A 23,877-nucleotide genomic window follows, 5' to 3' on the forward strand; every position below is an offset into this window, starting at 1 on the left:
ACCTAAGAATTTCTCTGCAAAGCCTAAGCTACTCAAATAGAAGCATGGTGTTCTCTGAGAAGAAATACATGAAAATCGAACTTCTTCTAGATGCCCACTCTTTCTCTGAACAAGCTTGCAGCACAGCCAGTTTCTGGGATGCCCTTTCCCGTGTGCCCGCCAGCCACCCCTCAACAAGCACCTGACGCTGGGACTTCTTCCTGTAATGCGCTCAGGATTCCTCCTTAAGTGTGTGTATTTCGATAAGTCCTTAATTTTTGCACATAGAGAGCATAATCATTTCAGATACTGGAGAGCCCCGCTAGGGTCAGAAGACTCATGCGTACTCAGTATTTTACCCATACAATGTTAGGAAAAAGAGCCAGGGCCCAGGGCGCCATAAGTAAAGAACCGAACTATGTCTTGGCGAGAAGAGCTATCTGTGCAGGCACCCAAGGATAACTCGTTATGCCAACATCACCTGGGAAACTCTTTACATTCTAGTTAATTCTGAAGGAATACATCACGACTTTTGTGATTGTTCTTACAACCGTGAACAGTCAAAATTCTGAGAGCTTAAGAGATTACGATAAAAGGAGACATCTGCAGACCTCCCATCAGGAGTAGACATGGTCCTATACAAGTTGACAATTTATGACTTTTTGTTAAACTATGCACTTCTTGCAAAGACCTTAGTGACAGGGGAGCTTCAGGCCCTCTCTGCCTTGACTTACCTTACTGTGTGTGAAGGGGGGCGCTGTATACAAGGTGGGGTGGATGAGAGGGCGGGGCAGGTGTGGGACTGCGTGCAAAGGCACGTGTCCGTGGATGTGGGGGTAAAGATGCAGAGCAGGGTGTGTGGGCTTCTCTGGGCTCATGAACTGATGGCCAGGAGGAAGGGCGCCAGCTGTCATTGCTGATGCTGTCAGTCCAGAGGCTTCTTGTTTACAAACATGACATTCACAAGGGTTTGGAGTTTGTTCAGCCTGGAAGGAAAGAAAAAAAGAAAAAAGTACCCAGTTATTTAGCGAAACAAAGAAGGGACAAATTAAAAAGTCACATTCTGCTGAGCAGCTACACAGCCAAAACAAAGCTGGCAGGGCTCATCTGATACCTCAAGTCACCCAGGGCCCTCCTTGTAAAGTACAGAGGGGACCCCATGAGCCCGGGATGCAGGAAACCTGAGGAGAGAAGAGATGCACACCTCACTCCCCAGCCGGGCGTCTGCTGAGGTGGCACCCACACCGGTGTGCTCCCGTGCCTGTCCGCGAAGGGACAAGGGGACTGGCAAGGGTGGCAGAGTACAGAGGGGGGCTGGGGCCGGGGACGACAGAGCACTGGTACTGGGCTCCACGGGGCTCGCACTGCTAAGGCGTGGTTACATGGAGATTCTGTGAAGGTACCAGAGACAGGACTCAGCTGAGGGAAGAGAGGCAGTCGGTGGCTTCTCTCCCTCGAAACAAGGTAAAACTGAACACAATTGTCAAAGCAACCATCTGAGGATCTGAAAGTCAACCAAAGGGAAAAAGCAAATTGAGAAGCATTTATTCATGCCAATCTACTAGAATGTCAGGTAAGAGCAATGGGAGCCTAGCCCTCTTGCCTGGGGCACTTCCCGTTGCCAACAGCCCTTAAAAATAAACTTAAAAAACCCCAAAAAAAACAAAAACAAAGAATCAACAGCAGAATTAAAATGGAATACTAAAATTTTTGTCTGATACAAAAGAGGAACAGAGGAACAAAACATATGAGACCTAGAGAAACAGACAGCAAATGGCAGCTGTTCACAGCACCAATCATAACATGAACCATAAACAAAGCACTCCAGACCAAAGGCAGGATCGATGGACAAGATGCAAATACAAGACCCAACTAAAAGATTCAAAGACAAATCCTACATTCTAAGACATGAAAAAATATATAATGTGCACACACAGTAATTCTAAGACAGCTGGAATGACTCTTCATGTCACATGAAATGGTCTTTAAGAGAAGAAATGCTAGTGGAGAATCATCTCATAATGACAAAAGAGTCAATATACCAGGAAGATGTAACAATAATACATGTATACACCTTCAACAACACTGTCCCAAATGCATGAATCAAAATCTGGCAGATTTGAGAAGGGAACAGACGATCCCGCAGTTATACTTGAAGACTTCGGTACATCTGTCAGCAATTTTTAGAACAAGACAGAAAACCAGTAAGGATACAAAAGACTTGAATAATGGTATCAGTTTGACCAAACTTTCATTTGTAGGACACTCCACAAGAGCGGAACACAAATTATTTTCAAGTGTACATGGGGCATCATCTAGGAGAGACCACATGTTAAGCCATAAAACAGGTCTCAATAAGTTTTCAAGTTCTAAAATCAGTAATCTAAGCTTAGACTTCACAAGTTAGAAAGGGAAAAACAAACCAAAGACTGCAGCAGAAGTAATGAAGATCAGAATACAAATAAATGAAATTAAGAGAAAAACAGAGAAAATTAAAACCTAAAATTGGTTATTTACAAAAATTGATAGACCTCTAGCAAACAAAATTTGTAAGAAAACAAAATTACCAAAACCAGGGATTAACATCACTCCAGACCCTGTAGAATTAAAAGAATTTATAAGTGAATACCAGAAACAACCTTATGCCATCAAATTAGGTGAAATGGATGAATTCCTAAAAAGACACAAATTTTTTAAATTAACTCAAGAGGAAATAGAAAATCTGAGTAAACCTATTAATAAACAAAACCCGAATGAGTAATTGTAAGTCTTCCCAGAAAAAAAAAAGTCCAGGTCCAGGGGATTTCACTGGTAAATTCTATCACATATTTAAGAAATCTGAATTTTAGACAAATTGCTTCAGAAACTGTAGGCAGAATAAACACTTCCCAACTAATTCCTTAAGGCTAATATTATCAAAGTCAGACAAAGATGTCACAAGGAGAGATGACCATAAAATAGTATCTTTCATTAACATGGATGTAAAAGATTAGGAAACCAATCCAGCAACAAACAAAAAAATTATATACCACACCAAGTGGGATTTATCCTAGGAATACAAGGTTGGTTTAATATCCAAAAATCACTTGATGCAATACACCACAGTAACAGAATGAAGGATGAAAACCACAGGGACATCTCAATAGATGCAGAAAAGGCATCTGGAAAACCAGATACATGTCCATGATAAAACTCTCAGGAAACCAGGAGTTGACAGGATTCATGTCCTCCACTTGGTAAGGTCATCCCTAGACACTGTGCAGGTAGCATCACACTAGTAACAGACTGAGTACTTCCCTCCAGGCCTGGGACCAAGGCAAAGACATACGCTTGCAACGCTTCCCCGCAGAGCTGGACTGGAGGCGCTAGCTAGCTCAGGAAGGCGAGAGTAAGACATTAAAAGCATCCAGATTGAGGAAAAAGTAAAACTGTCTTTATTCACAAACAACATAATCTTGCATGTAGAAAATCCAAAGGGATCTACCAAAAAAAAAAAAAAAAAAAAAAGGAAAAACAACAAAAGAATAAATGAGTTTAAGCTACAGAATATAAGATCAATATATAAAAATCAACTGTATTTCTACATATTGCCAACAATCGATTGAAAACTGAAATTAGAAAATACCATTTACTGCAGAATCAAAACCATCTAATACTTAAGAATAAATTTAGGAAGTTCAAGACCTACTTACTAGAAATTTTAACTGCTGAAAGAAATCAACAATGATTTAAACAAATGGAAAGGTATAGTGCATTCACAGACTGACAGATTCCAATTTTGTTAGGACTATATTTTCCCCAAATTGATCTGTATTATCCCACAGATAAAAGACTAGGCCCAGAGGATTCTGCCCAGGTGAATTCTACCAAATATTCAAGAATTCAACTCAATCTCTATCAAAATCCAGGCAAACTTTTTTGTAGAACAAGCTGATTCTAAAACTTACATGGAAACATAAAGGATTCTGAACAGCCTAAACAGTTTTCAATAAGGCCTCACCAAGCTGGAGAGCAGATCCTACCTTATTTCCAAACTTACTATAAAGCATAGGTCAAATACACTATGGGAAAGGACCCAGAGGTCAAATAAACGCAGAATACAGAGTGCAGACAATCAACACTTGTATTTATAGTCAAATGATTTTCAGCAAATGGCCACTGCAATTCAACAGGAAAAGAGATGGTCTTTTCAACAAATGGTGCTGGGACAATCTGGATATCCACATGTGCAAAAAGATGAATTTAAACCCTACTCTCACACCATAAGTAAAAACTGGGTCAAATGAACAAGACCTGAGTAAGAGCTAAAATTACAAATCGTCTAGAAGAAAACAGAGTTTTGTATTAGGCAAAGTTTTCTTGGATGGGACATCAAAAGTATGATTCATAAAAGAAAGAGTTGATGAATTAGAATTCAGCAAAATTAAAAACTTTTGATTTTCAAAAAATACCATTAAAAACTAACAGACATGCCACAGACCAAGAGAAAATGTTTTCAGATCACGTAATTATAAAGGAGGGACAACACATAAAGAACTCTTCTAATTCCTATAACTCAATAAGCTGGAAAAGGAAACAAATGGCCCATCGATATATATAAAAGAATGCTCAGCTTTACCCATAAACAATAAAATGGAGACTGAAACTTGAAGGGATTACCAATTCTTATCAAACTGGCAGCACCCCAAAACTGTATGATAGCAGCCTCTTCGGGGGGGCAGGGCAGCCATCACACTCTGACCCAGAAAAGCCACTGCTGGTGACCAATCCTGGGGATAGACCTACTTATGTATGAAAGATGCGTAAGGACGCTCCCTGAACAGTATATAGGGGAAAAAGAGGGAAGCAAACACAGGTGCCCAGCAGCAGGGGACTAAAAAGAAAAACAAAACCATGGTACATCCACCTGCTGGAACACAGAGGGCAGCAGAAGAGAACAAAGTGCACTCTGTACAGGGCGAGTTGGTCAGGGAACTGCCTGTGCACATAAGCCTTTTCATTTGAAAGGGGAAGAAGAAACATTAGTATTTGCATAAACAAACACTGGGAAGACACACGACAACGAGTAAGACTGGTTATCTACTGGGACTAAAACTGGGGGTGGGTAGGTGCTGGCCAGGGCAGATGGTGAAGGACAAGGGGGCAGGACTTCTCAATGTAACACCTTTTCACCATGTCACCGTCCTTGCCTGAACCGTGGATCTACACTGCCTATTAAGTAAGTTAATTAACTAAGCATCTTGACTTTTACCTGGTCTTCCTTTCACTTAAAAACTACGTGATAACCTATTTATAAAACTGAGTCTCTAAGAAAAGACAGTTGTCTCATGAGGTATTACCTTCAGTTAAGAAACCAGATATCCACCAGAAAGAAAACCTCCCTTACAAAATCAACCATTTCTGAAATTTTAACATTCCACTATTTTACTTATTAAAAAAAGTCTCACTGGGTGGTTCAGTCAGTTAAGCATCCAACTTTGGCACAGGTCATGATCTCACGGGCCATGGGTTCGTGAGTTCGAGCCCCATGTCAGGCTCTCTGCTGTTAACACTGAGCCTGCTTGGGATCTGCTGCCTCCCTGCCCCTCCCCCACTCACGTGCACGCGTGCGCTCTCTCTCTCTCTCAACAATAAACATTTAAAAAGCAAAAACACAAACTCTCCCCTTGCTTCTTTACAGAAAAAACCCTCTATGATACCCAAATATCTGGAGCTACTCTGGAGAGCTACAAAATCAAGACCGTCGATTAGACTCAAGCAAGAGGAACAAGATCAAAATGGGGCTCAGGAGTCATGTTTGTTTATTTTTAAAAGCATGCTCTGATCCTCTCCAGTGCTCATCTTCAGAAGTTATTCAAAACAACATAATTTTACATTCAATAATTCTCATGTTTAGGAAATACACACAGAGAAAGATACCCTTGGCAAAACACAAAGTTCAGAAAGATAAAATCGTACCTGCTGAGTTGGGTAAGATGGGGGTGGACTGTCCACTTTACTTTCCTCTTTCCTGGGGCTCCCATTGCCTAGAGCTACGTCTTGCTTTGGGGCTCCTGGCGGCTCCCCACTGCTTTCGCCATCTGCCTCTTCGTCGTCAGCCTCTGAAGAGCTACTACTGGTACTGCTTACCTGAGGGGACTTTAGAAACAACCTTTATCATTTATACTTTTCAAAACGCAAGAATATAAAAAAATAAGATGCCAGATCACCATTTTATGCCACTTATTGTCACCAGGAAGAAGTTGTACCCATACCTCATCTTTCAGAGCCATGTTTTCCCCGCCACCATTCAATTCGCTGTGGATTCCATTCATGTTGGCCACCACCTCAGTATCGTCGTAGTTACTCAATGGATAAATATCAGCAAACTTAGCTGACAATGGTGCAACGTCTTCATCATCACTACAACTGAGACAGGCAGAGATGGTCACCACGAGGCCATTTACCCGGAGGGACAGTGAGTGAACCACCCACAAAGCACAGACGTCTCCTTCACGGACACTATTCTTGTTCACAAGAGTGTTACACTGAGCGCCACACACTTCCTACTATCTCTCAGTAACCTGAACACAAGGAGAAAAATGCCTGAACAATTACCATTGGTACTACTTAGAAGAATGGAAAACAAAACTCCAAAAGTAGAAAAATGTTGGAAAAAGCATAAAAATGTAATCAGATTAATCACTGCATTCCCACTCAACTTGAAGTGCCTTGGTCTACAGCTGTTCTCTGCCATTTCCAAGCAGACACAATTTTTTACTAAAATTAAAGGACTACAAAGGACTGCCAAAATTTCAGACATAGCCAGGTGAACAAAACTTTAAGGCACTTAGCTGACAAAATACTGAAAGTTTTTCACCATAAGGCCAGCTCTGGACAAGTCAGTCATGATCTTACGTAAGTATCAGCTTTAGCAAGACATCTAAACAATGGGCAAATGAAATACTTACTAAAAATTATAAGCAAATTTCAAGACTGTAGCCAACGAAGGCCACTTCAAACATACGCTTTTCTGGTGTGTGGAAAGAGTGGGCACGGAGCTCCCACTGCAGTGCAAATTGTTCAAGGTGTGATGTGACCACACGTGGTCACCCCATAGTCTATGTGAGCATGCCTCTGAGTCCATCTTCTGCCTCAGCATACAACAACCTCCAGAAGGAAAAGTCCTAAGAACTAGCGACCTTTTAGCTTCAGAAGAGCGTCCAGAATTGCTCAACTCAAATGTCTTCCCCATTTTTAGAAAGAGAGTCAACACACTACAGCACACTCACCAAGGGAAGCACACAGCACCCACCGGGTGCGGGCTGTGCAGGCTTCCTGAGGGCCTGTGGTGCCTGAGGTGACGGGACATTTTGCCTTGGTCGACACTCAGCCGCTCCTGAGACGTTATAACCACCATGACCCACAGATGAGGAAACCGAGGTTCAGAGATGAAGTGATTAAATCGTCTGCTCGACGTAATGAAGGCGGGCTGCACTGGCCCTAGAGCCCACCAAAACTGGAGGGCACTGCTGAACAGAGACTAAAACTGCACGACTCTATTTAAGCGCCTTCGCGATGACACCAAGAAAGAGACAACACGTACCAAAGGCAACGCTGGAGGGCTTCAGGTCACGGTAAATCGTATTTGGCAGACATTAGCCCCAGGCTGCTGAAGGACCAGAGGCCCGGAGCGGCCACGGACAATCCCAGCCTGAGGAGAAAGGTGCCCACAGCCCACTTCCTCCACCACGTGACAAGGCACAGGAGCTCACACCTGACGCTGGCAGCTGTGACATGTGAGCAGGGATGGGCTCTTCTGACACACATTTTTATCAGGCTGTATGTGTTTCCTGCCGATACGTTTTTTAGAGGCTGGTAAACAGCTGGCTGGGACACTCTCGACCCTCCTTCACAGACTCCCAGAGAGCACAGGGTGTCCAGGACTAGAAAGCAGTTCGAGCTCAACAGAGTCATGGCATTCAGACCAATCCCTTTAGCATTATTTTGTGTTTGAGACCAGATGCATATTGAGGACTGGAAGACTCCAAAGGAAAGCCTCGGAGTCATCGTGAGAAATCCAGATGGAGGCAGTGAGAAATCTGAGAAGCGCTGAACAGCCCGCAGTTGGGGCAACAATCTCTACTACTGGGTACCGGGGCTGATGGCCGTCACCTGCACAGGGCTCCTGACACCCCTATGCTCTATGATAAGCCAAATACAAACCTAAATGTACCTAAATAAAATAAAAACACGCATCCATGTGCAACCCGTCCAGAAGTCAGGGTGGAAAGCCTCAACAAATGACAGGGTCACAACTCCGAACAAACGTGGGACCACTCACCTACGGTGTGAATTGGCGATAGTGGCACAGCCACCTCGCTCATACAAAATGTACTTCTAGATAATGTGGGAACACGGAAAACAGAACCTTTCAATCGCTTGCTAAAGTGATCATCTGGGTTTTTAGCAAGACATGGAATAAGCATGAATGCTGAACGGACAATGAGGCGGAATGAGCTTCGGGCTGATCACCCTCAAATAAAACGAGGAAACGTGAAGCCAGAACTGAAGAGACACTTCCCTGCATACCAACATGGTTTTTCTTTACTGGCATTTATTAATTTACCATATTTTTTTTTCAGGTAATGAAATAGTGTCAAAGTTTGGGTTTACTGATTTCATATTTTAAAAGTTGCTTAAAAAATGAAGGATCCTTTTTCTGGAAAAGCACTATAATGATATCCATACTTCTGCAGACAACACTGTCCATACTTCTCATTACTGGGTTACGTAAATTTCTGAAATCTTATTACAAAGTCACAACTTACAAAGTTGGTGCAGAGCCATTGTCTGTGAGGATGAGTCTGGGATGTTGCTGAATTGTAATGGGAGAGCTGGAACCTGACCCTGAGCTTGCTGAGGACACGCTAGGTGGGCGCATCTCAGAGAGATAGTCGGGAGCAGAATCCACTTGGAGGGGCAGCTGGTGACTGTGGATGTCGCCAGTGACGGGGGGGTCCATGACACCACAAGTGAGGATGTGTGAGAGGCTGCAGTCATCACAAGCACATCTGAGTGGGAATGAAGGACAGTTACCCAGAGAGCCAGGAGAGAAGGTCAGACCACACTCTGTCAGGGTCGGCGCCTCTGCTGAGGCCGTGGGTCCCACAGGCCCTCTGTGCCCACACGACAGCACAGGCTCACCTTCTCCTGTAGTTGCAGTTGGGGCAGTCGGGCATGCTCAGCCGGGAGGACAACATGTGCCTCATGGCGTCCGTGAAGTTGTTCTCACCAGCAACCGCTTTCTTGTTGGTTAGCTGGAGGGAATCATCAAATGAGAGGTTAACTCTGCAAGACATATTCCCCAATCAGGTGGTCTGAGTTTTCAGTAATCATGGTAATATGTACCACGCCCATCTAGAAGCCAGCGGCCACAGCTTCCCAGAATAGGAAAGGGCCACGAAGGGGTGGGGGGAAAGGGGCAGACCTGAAATGTGCAGCAGCCCTTGGCTAGAGCTGCACAAAGGTCAGGGAGCAGGAACACCCCCCGCTGGTGCCTCACCAGCAGACACCAGCCTTGACCCCAAATGGCTGTGTGCTCGGGACTCACTAGGGACCAGGAGCTCAGAACTAAACTGTGGCCCCCAAGGAGCTCAGACCCTGAAAGAGGAAACCATGAGGTGGGAGGTGCTCCAGCCCAGATCTGTGCAGGAGGCCACGGAAATGGAAACAGAAAAGCAGCTCAGCAGGGCCGGTGGGTGTGGGGCGGGGGGTGATTCACAGGGGAGGCGGTTCGCTGGTAACTTCATCAGAGGCCAAAAAAAAAAAGAAAAAAAAGCCTCTGGGTCAGAGGCAGAGCACTGAGCTAAGCATCCAATGAAACACCTCTAGAAGGCCTACTGACCCTGGGCTGAGCAGGAAAGGGGTCTTGGCAGACTGGGAGGAGAGCACCGTGCCCAACAGTGTAGCCTGGAGGCACACAGGCCTGCACACACGGAGCTGTAGCACGAGTGGCACCTGTGACACGTGATGGCAGCTGGCAGGTGGGAGCAAGGCCAGTTGGGGAGGACGCCCACTGCAGGGACAAGGACCAGCAACTGAAGGGGGTGGAGCCAGGAGCTACGTGGAAAGTGGCACCCAAACTTCCAATCAACTAGGCAAGCATCTGGATTTCAGAGAAGCCTGTGGACCAGCTCTGGCAACGGAAGGGGTGAGGCTGGAAGGGCCATTTGATAGGACAGAATCCATACAGGAAGGGTAGGGGGGGGCCGGGGGCAGGAGAGCACGCTGAGCATGGTGCCCTCTACCCAGGGGGCCCAGAGGAGACCACAGGGGTGAGGACAGGGGGCACCAATGTCTGGAGAGGGCCAAGGGAGAAAAGCTGGCTAGAGAAAAGCAGCAGACGCCAGCATGTGGACGAAAATCAAGGGGCGCAAGCTTCCAAAGTCGAGTGCCCTGAGGCCATCATGACAAGTCACCGCACCCCCCCCCCCCCCCCACCGCAAGCCTCAGTGGGTGCAGAGGGGCAGGGAAGAGCCTGTGGGGAAGCAGGGAGGCAGGGAGCGAGCAGCACTGTCAGCAGCCACACTGAACGTATGGCCCAGGCGTGTGGGAGGCCGGGAACCGGCCTGAGGGGGGTGGGCCCAGTCCCACTCTGTGACCCCACCACCTGCCTAGAGAGCACAGGGCTAGAGGGGGTCACTTGATAAACGGGTTTTTCCTTGAGGAATACAGAGGATGCGGAAACAGATAAGGAAAATTAGTTTATCTAGGATTAACAACACTATCTCAGGAGCAGGCAGGGCAGTGTGGCCTTGAAATGGTGGGGTTTCCCGAGCTGCATTCCTGCTCTGGCGTGCAGCCTCCCCACAGCCTTACCTGCTCCTCAATGAATCGCCTTTGTTTGAAAAGCTCCCAGTCCTCTGTCAGCATGCGCTGTTTGGTTTTCATGGTCATCTAGTAAGGAGATGCAAACAAAAAACCTCAGTACCAGCAAGAGTCACCCAGGCGTCTGCGAGGGGAGATCTCAGATCTGGTGCATGTGACAAAGCACCTACAGAGGCTCCACCTCTTTCACGTGCTCTTCTTACGTGGGAAACACGGAGGAACTCACATTAAAAAAAGAAATTAAGATGTCAGAGCTGAATCTGTCACTGCAGTAGTGAACATTCATCCTTTACCGAAAGCCTCGTTATGTGCCCTGCCTGAACCAGAGATCCAGAAATGGAGATGACCCAGCCTGCCCGTGACGAGCCTGCGGACAGGACACCGGTGTCACAAAGGGGCGAATTTGGTACAACTGCACTCACACGAGGCCCCTGGAGGAGTCAAATCCACAGAACAGAAGGTAGACGGGGGCACCAGGGGCTGGGAGGGGTGGGGGGAAGGGAGGGCTGTTGTGCAGTGGGACAGGGTGTCCTTCAGGGAAGGTGGAGACGTTCTACAGGCAGAGGCTGGGGACGCTCACAACCATGGGAATGTACTTACTGCCACTGAACTGGACACTTCACAGTGGTTAAAACTGTAGATTTTATGTTACGTGTATTTTACCACAATTAGAAAAGAAGCCCAATTGAGGGGGACAGGGAATAAAGAATGGGCTCAAAGGTACAGTTTTAGTGGGCGGGGGGAGGCTATGAAACAATGAAGTCTTGATGTTTATCTAAATGTATTCTTCTAATTATTAAAAACTTCAGAATAACCTCTAAAAACATAGATGTGGGATTTGTATCTTCCAAATTATCCAAACAAAGAAAAGGGGGGGGGGGGGACATATTTAATCCCATAGACAAGAAAATACTACCAATAAACCCTCCAAAACAAAACAAAAGTAATTTCAAAAAATAAATTCACGCTTTTGGAAAAAAACATTTTTAATCATTTAAACCATAAGAGAAGAAATCAAAGTTGAAAGTACAGTCCACAGAAATAACTGACAATGAAAGCCCCACAAATCTGATTATGTAAGATGTGCCCAACATGTAGAAGAAAATGTACCGGTTTAGATGCATTTCTGAGAGAACGAAACAGAACAAAAGACTGAAAAGTATGTGTTCAACCTAACAAGCCAAAGGAACAAAATAAAAATGAGAAACAAACCCATAAGGCAGGAAGAAATTAAAGGTAAAAGCAGAAATTATCAGGAAAATGAAGAAGCAAATGTGATCAATAAACAGGGGAACACTGTTCTCCAAATTCCCTCCCAGGCCGACCAAGGGAAGAAAAGGCCCCACAGGAAAAGTGGGCCTGAGAAAGGGCAGACACAGGCAGGGGGGGCAGGAGGAAGTAACTGTACAAGGTAGACATTCACATCCAAAGAAAAGCTGTGAGCAGGTGGCTCACAGGCTGTTCCACTGGGCCTGCACAGTGCTTTTTAAAAAGCTGAGTCAACATTAGAAAGCTCTTGAGATTCCACCTAAGGGCCAGACTTCTCTGGACGTCTTCGCAGCTCTGAGGCACCTGCCCTTTGCCGCCCTCCTGGCCGAGGGTGTGGTGTTTCCTTTGGTGCAGATGGTGCTCTCCATGCCAAGTGTGCCAGGGAGGCGGCCGGGGCGTGGGCAGCAGCTCTCCCACAGCCTCCCCTCTGAGCACAAGCTTGTAATCCCTTGTCTAAACGATGCAGACAACTTCCTAGGCGAACATCAATTTGTGGAGCTGACTCATGAAGCAAAACCCCCAGAACAGACAACAAAGTAAAATGTAAACTGAAAAGGCAGCATGAGGTCTAGAATCCTCGCTCCTCCACCCTGCAAAACAAATCATGCCCCAGGTTTTAGGGTGTATTCCCTCAAATCCTTTATGGAAAAAAAAAATTTTTAACTGGATGCTGCTAAAAACATCATGGAAAGTTTCTCAATTCATTCTACGAGACTAGCATAACCTTTATGCAAAACAGAGAAGGCCTCAAAGACAAAGAGTCAATGATACCTCAGAATACAGACACCAAAATCCTAGTATCAGCTACTTAAATCTACTTATGGGTTAACAGAGAATACACCATAATCTAGTAAGACGTTAATTCCAGGGATGCAAACATGTCTCAAAATTAGGAAACCTAATCTCTCACTTCATATAGAAAAATACATAAAAGAAAAAACCATACAATCAAATTCAGTACCTACTTCTGCTTTTTACAAAAATCATAACTTCAATAAGCTAGAAAAGGGAGCCTTCCTTAATTTGCCAAGAACTATCATCAGTAAGCGAGGCAAGCACGTGACCTAACGGGAAGCCAGAGCAGAGCACAGCGCCAACAGCAGTAGCCGACAGCAGTAGGCATTCGTGCTGTGCCGAAGGCTTTAACCGAAGCCAAACAAGCCAGTTCAAGTGCCAGAGAGGGTAAGACAAAACATTATTGTAGGGGTCACGGTCTCCTAGAAAATTCGAGGCAGCCAACTCAGAAACTCCTAGAGAGTAAGGGTGTTGCGTGGAGTGCCAACTGCGTGACAGTGCGGCCCCAACACCCGAAGCCCCCAGGTATAAACTTGGTAGGAAACAAACGGTAAAATCATAACACAGAATACAAAAAAAAAAAAAAAAAAACAAAAAACCTAAAAAGAGAATATATACCATCTTCTTGAATGGGAAGATTCAATATCGGTGCCAGTCCTCCCTTTACGTGACATACGTCTGCTGTTTTTAGGAAAAATCTTTTTCTCACAAGTAGTTATCACTATGGCACATTTAAAGACGATTTTAAAGGAGCTACACATTAGGAAAGGTAGTAATTTCTGTATTTTAGTATAGAACTCGGCACACACTCAGTAGAACTACTGTTTTGACCCTCTCCTCACATCCTCTGTGATTAACTTTTCCGAACATTTGGGTACCTGCAGGCTTATGTACGTGTCAAATCACAAATAAAGGATACGTTTTAAAAAGCAAGCAAAAACAAGTGATTTAAAGCTGTCAGCCGTCTCCCATGTCCATGCTTACTTGTGAATACTCAATTATTTTACAGATGTTTTGAAACCTTGAAATTACTACATAATTCCTAAACTACTACTCGATTAGAAGTGACTGATGTCCATTCCAAGGGTTCTAGAAAGACTGGTACCTTCCAGATGCTAAAATTACTCAGTTTCCCTAATTTGTATTAATGGCATCATGGTTTCTTGATAGGTGAGTGAAAATAAATTTTTGGTTGCTTTAGTAAAGAGGATGTCTTTTCTCTGTGGGGGAAAAAAGGGAAAATACCTTTTTTTCCTTTTTCTTATTGTGGTAAAATACACATAACATAAAATTTGCCACCTTAACCACTTTTAAGTGTACAGTTCAGTGGTATTAAGTACATTCACATCATCATACAAACATCCCTACCATCCATTCCCAGAACTTTCTCATCCTCCTCAAATGACACTCTGTCCCCATTAGTAATAACTCCCCATTCTCCCCTTCCCCCCCCCCCCCCCCCGCCACTTCCCTGGCTCTGGTCCCCATGAATTAACACTTTCTGTCCCTAAGAATCTGACTATGGTAGAGACCTCATATAAGTGGAGTTCTACCATATTTATTCTTTTGTGTCTGCTGTATTTCACTTGGAGTCCTATTTTCATTCATATTTTTGGTCTTCCATTTAGGTCCTTGATCTACCGAGTTAATTTTTGCATATGGTGTGAGGTAAGGTTCCAATGTCATTCTTCTGCGTATGGGTAAGTTTTGAAATCACAAAGTGTGAGTCCTCCAGTTTTGTTGTTCTTTTTCAAGATTGTTCTGGATACTCTGGGTCTCCTGAGATTGCATATGAATTTTAAGATGGGTTTTTCTTTTTTCTTAATGTTTATTTTTGTGAGGGAGGGATGCAGAGAGAGAGGGGGACAGAGAATCCCAACCAGGCTCTGTACTGACAGCTGCGAGCCCAATGTGGGGCTCAAACTCATGAACCGCAAGATCATGACCTGAGCTGAAAGACAGACACTCAACTGACTAAGCCACCTAGGTGCCACAAGATGTATTTTTCTATTTCTACAAAAACAACTTTACGATTTTGACAGGGATAGCATGGAGTGTGTAGACCACTTTAGCTAATACAGACATTTTAACATTATTAAGTCTTCCAACGAACGTGGCATGTACTTCCCTTTATGTCTTTAATTTCTTTCAGAAAGTTTAATGGTTTTCACTGTATAAACCTTCCACCTCCTTGAGTGAATTAATTTATAAGTATTTTACTCATTTTGATAGTGTTGTAAATGGGATTTTTTATAATTTCCTTTGCAGATTATTTGTTGTTAACGTACAGAAATATAACTTTTTGTGCACTTTGTTCTTGATGCTTTGCTGAATTCATTTATTAGTTCTAGTATTTTTTTTTTTTTTTTACAGTCTTTAGGATTTTCTACACATAAGATCATATCATCCACAGAGATAATTTACCTTCTCCCATCCCAATTTGGATGCCTTTTATTTTTCTGGCCTAATTGCTCTGACCGGAACTTCTAGTATCATGTTGAATAGAAGCAGAGAAACCAAGCAACCTTGCCTTATTCCTCATCTTAGAGGAAATGCTTTCAGTCTTTCACCACTGAGTATGATGGTTCCCATGGATTTTCACACATGGCTTTCTTATGTGGAGGTAGTTCCCTTCTGCTCCTAGTTTGTTGAGTGTTTTATCATGAAAGAGGGTTAAATACTGTCAAATGATTTTTGTGCATCAACTGAGACTATCATTTTTTTTTTTTTTTTTTTTACCCCCTCCTCTCTGTTGATGTAGTCTATTACACTGATCAATGTTCACATATTGACCCTCCTTCCATTCCAAGAATAAATCCCACTTGGTCATGGTGTAAAGTTCTTTCAATATATTTATGAATTCTGTTTGCTTCTGTTTTGTTGAGAATTTTGCTCCAATGTTCTTAAGGGATGCTGGCCTGTAGTCTTGTTGTTTTTACGGTGTCTGTGGGGCTTTAGTATCAGGGTAATGCTAGCCTCACAGGATGAGTTGGCGAGCTTCTCTCCTCTTCAATTTTTTGGAAGGACTGATGTTAATTCTTCTTTAAATATTTGACAGAATTCACCTGCGAAGCCGACAGGTCCTGGGCTTTCCTCTGCTGGGAGATTTTTGATTAGTGATTCAGTCTCCATACCAGCTGTAGGTCTATTCAGACTTCCTGTGTCCCTGTGACTTAGTCTCAGCAGGTTCTGTGTTTCCAGGAATTTGTCCGTTTCATCTAAAGGGATCTGATTTGTTGGTGTTCTGTTCTGATACTGTTCACAGTACTTTTACCATTCTTCTTATTTCTGTAGAATCAGTAATAATGTTCCCACTTCGTTTCTGATTTTAGTAATTGAGTCTTCTCTCTTTTTTTTCTTAGTCTATATAGCTAAAGATTTGACAACTTTGATGATCTTAAAGAACAAACGTCTGGTTTCACTGTTTCTTCTACTCTGTATTTTATCTGCTGTAATCTTTATTGTTTCTCTCCTTCTGCCAGCTTTGGGTTTAGTCTTTTTTCCCTAGATCCTTATGTTGCCAAGTTAGGTTGCTGATTTAAGATCTTTCCTACTTTTTACTGTAAGCATTTAGAGCTGTAAGAACATGTACTTTTATTTATTTATTTTTTATTTTTTAATGTTTATTTATTTTTGAGAGAGAGAGAGAGAGAGAGAGAGAGAGAGAGAGAGAGCGCACGCAAGTGAGAGCAGGGGAGGGGCAGAGAGAGAGGAAGAGAGAATCCCAAGCACGCTCTGTGCTGTCAACATAGAACCTGACACGGGACTCGAACTTGTGAACTGCAATACTTAACCAACTGAGTCACCCAGGTGCCCAAGAACATGACTTTTAAAGAAATAAATTTAATTTCAGGTTTACTTTTTAAAGTAAAACTGTACTCTCCTTCCTAGAGAAAATAACCATATTGTTGTTTTTACATATACTCCATTTTCATCAGAATAGCAGTGATAATACTATGCATTACATTCCTAAATAGACATTTAATTTCAGGGACAGATCCATAAGAAAATTCCTATTCCCAAAGGTTTTCTCCATTTCTGCAAAGTCTCAGTCTTTCCTTTTTTCTAAGAGTTGTCCTGAGGCATTTATGTGTTTAGTCACAGTTTAACTGGAGAAATGAAGAAAGAATTTCTAAAACCAGAACTGCATTTATATTCATCCTACCTATAACATGAAAAGAGAAAGCATCCACGGGGTCTGCAGTAGGGCAGATCCAAATCCCAGAGTCTCAAAAGTAAAACAGAGCTCTGTCAGTGCTTCCTTATCACTCCTTATACCCTGTTATCTTGGAAAGGGCGGTTTTGAATTCCTCCTCCTCTATCCACCCTCCTGCAGTTTTAGAAAGGCGGGCAGGCAGGCTGGGGTGCCCTCTGGAAGTCCCACACTCTGTCCTAAGAGGCTCCTGCTGACCAGTTGCACCTGCCCTCAGGCCCCATCTCCAAGAGGAGGGCCCTGCCTTCTTGGTCCTCCTCCGTCCCTGTCAGCACCTGCCAAGTACAATCAACTATGTTCTGAATGCGCTCTTTTTCTAGATGGTGAGAGACCGAGAATGGGCTCTGAATGGCAGCGCTTTCAGGAAGTGGTTCCTGAAATTACAAGGCTCAGGAGCTCCCAAGGGCCTCACAGACTCTTGAGGGGACACTGAGCCAGGTGGCAGCGCATGCAGGTGGTGGTGGGTGTAGCCAGGCCAACAGTGACCTGATCAACAGCTGCTGCCACCCTCAGGCACAACTGAATGAAGACCACTGTGGCACCGCAGTGTCTCTGCTCCCTCTGGAAAGTCAGTGGCCAGAATCCCCCAACCTTCACCTACCTCCCCATTCCCTGTCACCGCACCTGCACCTCCCCATCCCTGGTCACCCTGGCACACGTGCCTGGCCCACAACATCTCCTGGCAGCACACACTCACCTGCTCATCGACATAGGCGTCGATCCTCTGCTGGCACTCCAGCCACTCCTCAGCCACCCTGCGCAACTCCTCCTCGGAGCGCTGGTACCGTTGCAGCAGGGTGCTGTACGTGTCCTCGTTGCATGTGTCGTGTGTTGTGGTCCCCAGCCTAGGGAGAGAGGCATCTCAGCAAAGGAAAGGGGTCCAAAGGCTCCAGGCCAGAGACGGGAGTTTTGCTTCCGTCACCTCCTCTCCCGATGTGCCAAGTGGGACACCGCTAAGCACTGCACCAGGCTGCTGTGAGGCACCCAGAACAGAATCTGGAATCAAGGAGAAGCTCAAAGAAGAGCTCAAAAAAAAAAAAAAAAAAACAAAACAAAACAAAACAAAAAAAACCCCACCAAACAACACTCTTCTAAAAGACCAAGATTCTGAGGCTGCTCTGGGCTCTGCACAGTGAGTGGGTGGGCCCGGGGCCTGAGAACACAGCCCTCTGGCTGGCTGTTCATCAGTCCCAGAGCAGCTGCTTTCTCTCCCATTCCTGCTTCCACAGCCTTGCTCATCACAGACAGATTCCCATGCTTCACGCAAAGCCCATCTTCTATGTAATGTCATCCTGCCTCTCTTGTACCACTTGGAAAACGGGGATGTTAAGGGAGACCGGTATCTGCCCGGCACACATTTTTCTTCCCCCTTCTACAGAAGTGAGAACTGCTCTCCTCCTATACCATGATACAGGTTCCATTTTGAGCCAATGGAGAGCAAAGCAGTCAGGGGTCCCGGGACATCTTTGGTGGGGTAATCGGAGCACAATGTGTAGGCACAGGGCTTACATTCAAGCAGAGCTGGACTGGAATCCAGAGAGAAAACGAAGAATGTCCTCACAGCACATGGCATCAGTGGCTGAACACACGGGTCACTATCTAAATATTCACTTTGCAAATGCATAATAACACCATGGAAAGATACTCACGGTAACCTCGATTACAAATACCATGCATGTGAAAAAATAAGTGATAAGGAGAACGAAATGAAGTCACTTTTGGTAAGTTTATTCACAAACCTAATTAAACATTTCCCGAACAATTAATATTATATATTTAAAATAAAATCCAGTTGGGCAATCGCTGCTAATACCCATAACAACAAATAAGCAGACAGTGAGGCTCCTGGTCTTGCCACAGGGAAGGAAACAGGTCTGATGAAGCTTCTGGATCCAGTACCAGCTCTCCGGCAGCACAGACAGAAAGCCTGTGCGGTGCCCTGTGAGCACGCAGGCTGCAGGGTCCACACTCTGGGCATCTCTGAAGGGTCAAGGGCTCAGGTTCTTCAACAGATAAATTACAAGGGACAGGATGGGTGGGGTGGGGACCGGGAGGTTAAAGAATTACCAAAGACATGGGGAAAAGAAGGGGTGGGGAATTGTTAGTTAACCATGATGGAGTCTCCGGGGTGATGAAAAAGTTCTGGAAACAGATACTGGTGATGGTTGCCCAATACTGTGAATGTAATTAATACAAATGAATTGTCCACTTAAATGTGGCTAAAATGGCAAGTCTTATGTTGTACATACTTTACCACAATTTTTAATAGCTGACGATGTAATATACCAACAGCCATCGAACTGTGTACTTTAAATGAGTGAACTGTATGGCATGTAAATTGTATCTCAGCAAAGCTGTTCAAAAAAAAAAAAAAGGAGAGAAATAACTTTCTTGAACTTAGTTGGTTCCTTTACATGAGGTCAGCCTCGCTTAAATAATTCGTGTTTGAAAAAAACCAAAATACAAAAGATACATCAAACAAAAAACTAGGCAAGACGATGGCAACGCACACCTGAGTAATATGAGAAGAAAAAAAAGAAAGAGCAGGACTACCACGGCAGCCAGTTCAGCGGCAGCTCAGGGAGAGGACCCTGTGTCTGGACGGGCCACACAGAGGTACTGACTTCCCGGGGGCTGTGCTCACGGGTGGCCATGGGATGCTCACCTGCCAACAATTCATTTAGCTATACATTTGCTTTGTGTAATTTTCTCTATGTTTTACTTTATAATAAAGTTAAACACAGGCCCAGAGCCCAGTGTCAATTAAAATACTTGCAACTACAGATTTTACATGCCACAGCCGTGGTCGTTACTTTAGGGGATAGTATTTGTATACAACTCATCCCAAAACTGGTACACACTGTTAAACGGGTATCTATACGCCAGAAGCTCAAACCTGAATTATTCTTGGGTCTGAAAAGGGAGTCTGCCAGGGAGCACAGAAGAGCTTTGGGCATCACCAGTCCTCCTGGGGAACGCTCTCTTGCCTCCTCCCCAGCTCGGTCCCCATCTCTATTTCCCTGGCTCCCACCCTGCTCCCATGAGCAATACTTCAGCCTGACCCCAGAATTAACGTTCAAGACTAAAACACTGCCAGTCTCTGGAGTCTTACCATCATGTGCAATGAGTGAGTAAGAAATCTGGAACTAAGGCACAGTTTCGGAACACGTTTCAGGTACTGCTCACTCAGCCCCAGTTTGATGATAAGCCCATCAAACTGACTGGCTCACCAGAACAAGAAAGTACAAGGCCCTGGAATCTTGCTGTAAGAACCCTCCCCCTTCCCAAAACTCACGTCTTTTCATAAAAAGTGCTTTTGGTGGATCTCAATGTCGTGACTAGGGACAAAACCATGTTTTGCATTTCAAACTCACAATTTTGAATATTTTCCCCTCTTTCTTCTGGGGGGGGGGGGGGGTCAAAGTTAGGACACTCAGGGATCCATGCCCCCACCACGGAATGTGCCAGATGCTTGCAGAGTGGACACAGAGGGAAAGGGTGGGCGGAGAAGAGGCTGTGGGGAAGGGGAAGGGGATGTCGGCAGGGGTCAGGAGCCAAGCAGAGCATAGGCCACACCCACACAACACTTTGTTCTGATCTCTCTGCCTCCATTACCTTTATCCAACTGCTTTTAGAGTTCTTCTTTCTCTAGAGGTGAGTGTTAAGTGAGAACAGTTATGATCCCTCAGATAGAATTTAGGAATATGGGAAATGAAAACTAGGTTGATACATGGGTTTCAAGAGAAGAAAAAAGTGCTATGTAAGTCAACTACGATAATAATTTATTTACTTAAAAAATAATTTCCCTTTGGGGCTCTTGGGAGGCTTCGTCGGTTAAGCCTCCGACTTTGGCTCAGGTCATGATCTCGTGAATCGTGGGTCCAAGCTGTGCTGACAGCTCAGAGCCTGGAACCTGCTTTAGATTCTGTCTCCATCTCTCTCTGCCCCTTCCCCGCTCACACACTGTCTCTCTCTGTCTCTGTCTCTCTCAAATATAAGCAAACATTAAAAAAAAATTCCCTTCTCTGTCAACCTGGTCCAAATAAATTTCAGCATGGACACTTAAATAAAGGTGACCGTGGTCCATGCTGTTATTAAACGTCTAGAGTGTAGGAGTCTGGTCACATGTGGTTAAGTCCATAGAACAAAATCACCACGCTGCAGAACCCAGGAAGCATGCACCTGGCTAGGCAGCACACAGGGAATGCAGACCCAAAGAGGCTCCTCCCAACTGAGCACAGCCACGTGGGAACACACACACACACCCCCAGCCGCATCAACCAGGGCAAATGCCCTGCGTACTGCACTTGGCACACCCATGCTGGCACACATGAGGAAGCCCCACGGATACTCTACACCAGTAAGAAGAACCCAAGCCCTGAACAAAGGCACGGAGGGAGCATCTGAGAGACACAAATCCCTGCCCTCAGTGCCCAGGAGCCCCTTGGCATTGTCGGGTCCATGCTGGAGCCGTCCTCTCACCTCCCACACCCTCTCCCCATTCCCCCTGCACACCTGAGTGCCACAGTACAGACTACGTCACAGCCACCGGGCCAAGCCTGAGTCTTGTCAAAGTAAAATCCTATGTCCTTGTCCTTATTTACAAGTTTGTGGTGTTAAATCTTTTTTTGCCCCAAGTTTTTATTCCAATTCTAGTTAGTTAACATATACGGTAAAATTGGTTCCAGCGTAGAATTTAGTGATCCGTCACTTTGCGGTGCTAAATCTTAGAGGCATTGTTGCGGAGTTTGTTATTCTAAAGTTTAATTGTATTGCTCTCGGGGTTTTGAGTTTCTGTCCAAACTGTATTTTTCCCTAAGCCCTGCGACTTTTCGGGCAAGAACCTGCACACTGCAGTGGTGTTCAGATGTACACATGCTACACCACAGGGAAAAGGCCCATGCTGTCACCTCACAGAGACACATGCAGATTAAGACCAGATACCTGATCTGTGACACCAGTGCCGGCAAGTTGCTCTGGAGAAGTGGCTCCGAAAAGACCAGGTTTTCAAACAGATGTTTATTATGCAGCTCCCACGTCACCTGGAACTTTTTCAAGTGTTCGTTTTCCTAGTTAAAACAAATAAATAAATAAACAAACGAAGATGTACTGTGCTGATGAAGACTAAAAACTTCCCAGAAGAATCCGCCCCCGCCATCCTCTACACAGGCCCGAACATCCTGTGGACGAGGGGTCGCTGCTCCCTGTGCACCCAGAGCACAAGCCGATGCAGGTATCTGGCCACACGCACACGGGACCCCCATCTCTCCTCCCTTCTAAACCCTTCACACAGAGAAAGGGGATAAGACACACAAGCTGAAGAAACAACAGGGGGAGAGAGAAACACATGCGTATATTTGATGGTCATTCCGTACAACTGTGCTTCCAAAACGCACTGCAAGTCCTACTCCTCACACAATTTAAGTGCACACAAACCCTCTGATATGACAGGAGAATCATTTTCTTGCCTGTCTTGAGAAATCTCCCATTCTGATAGATGCAAATAATTGCCCCACTAGTGATATGCCGTGAAAAGTCAGGTCTTTCCTTTCCCTAACAAACGCAGCCAAACTCATCAGTTACTCGAGACATCTTTTAAACATTCAGGAGTGTCCTGGCCATCACGGAGGGTGACATCCGTTTGCCCTCAACGCAAGGTGACCAGGAGAGACAGCGGCACCTTCCCTAAACGCGGCATTCACTTCTACCGGATCTTGCTACAAGCAAACGCCTGTGTGGGAAGCGATGCTTCCACCAGGAAGCTACAGGCGTGCACTACCTGCGTCTCACCGTCTCACGTCCACAGGGAGATGCTCCTTCCCTAAGCAACCGCCAACTCTGGGCACTGCTCAGCAAGATGCAGCCAACAGTCCATGAGACGAAGTACTCACAGTGAGCACCTTCAGTGGTCTGTTCCACAAGTTAGCCAAAGTGAATCAAAGTGATCACACCTGCAGATGTCAGTAAACGTCCACCCAAGAACACTCCATGTTTTGCCCCCTGATAACGGGCTGGCACGGGGGCTGAGAGACTGAATTAAAACCATCGTTTCCTGTTCCTGAGCACAAACACCAGTGAGACCGTGCTCAGCGCACAACAGTGGCACCGCCACACTGCAGATGTGTGTCCGCTCCGCCACCTACAGCGCTCTCCTCATACCCTACAGAGAGAGAGAGCTGGTTAAGGAACCCGTGATGCTTGCAGAGAACCTCAAACCCCCAGTGTCGTCCATGTTTCCAGAGCTTCCTCTCGCTCCCGTAGGTGTGCTTTTTCAACACCTGTATTCAATACAGGAACACTGGCCCAGGAACCAATAAACTCAGCCCCATTTCTGGAATGAGAAACCATTACCCCAAAAATGTACTAAGGACGTGGCCACAGAGGACATGTCGAACATGCCACGTGTCACGGACCTCAGCAGAGACTACTCTGTGCAGGTGCTGTGCCAGGTACAGGAACACAAAGACCAGAACCATAGGTCCCTGCTCCCCAGGAGTCACCAGGGGACAGAGTAGTAGGCAGTGATCCGATTCACAATTCGTCTCTACAACAGAGAACATGTAGGAGCTAAGGCAGCAGCCAGAGCAGTCCCTCGGCCAGCTGAGGGGGGCTCCGGGAAAGACGTGCGCTCACAGCTACAGAGGGGGCGGGTGGAGGGGGGAGCAGCGCCTGTGTGTGAGCGTGGCCGGGACTCGGTGCTGCCTGAGCCAGAGGCGCCGAGAACAAGCTCGCCAATGACTCAGGCTTGGGCT

At 45.3% G+C, this 23,877-nt stretch overlaps 1 protein-coding gene across 9 annotated transcripts in view; it reads right to left on the reverse strand.

The window, feature by feature from the left end:
• FAM193A (family with sequence similarity 193 member A) overlaps positions 1 to 23,877 on the reverse strand; it is a 162,543-nt gene that overhangs the window by 34,333 nt on the left and 104,333 nt on the right. For all 9 annotated transcript variants that reach the window (XM_042937066.1, XM_042937065.1, XM_042937067.1 and 6 more), the window contains 8 exons: positions 22,070 to 22,194; positions 17,823 to 17,970; positions 10,840 to 10,917; positions 9,166 to 9,278; positions 8,790 to 9,032; positions 6,234 to 6,387; positions 5,938 to 6,117; positions 714 to 965 (listed from right to left, as the gene is read on the reverse strand). In XM_042937066.1, coding sequence (XP_042793000.1) covers positions 714 to 965; positions 5,938 to 6,117; positions 6,234 to 6,387; positions 8,790 to 9,032; positions 9,166 to 9,278; positions 10,840 to 10,917; positions 17,823 to 17,970; positions 22,070 to 22,194 — 1,293 coding nt within the window. The remainder of the gene's footprint in view (positions 1 to 713; positions 966 to 5,937; positions 6,118 to 6,233; positions 6,388 to 8,789; positions 9,033 to 9,165; positions 9,279 to 10,839; positions 10,918 to 17,822; positions 17,971 to 22,069; positions 22,195 to 23,877) is intronic.

Source organism: Panthera leo, chromosome B1 (genome assembly GCF_018350215.1).
Source record: "Panthera leo isolate Ple1 chromosome B1, P.leo_Ple1_pat1.1, whole genome shotgun sequence".
Classification (NCBI taxonomy): Eukaryota; Metazoa; Chordata; class Mammalia; order Carnivora; family Felidae; genus Panthera; species Panthera leo.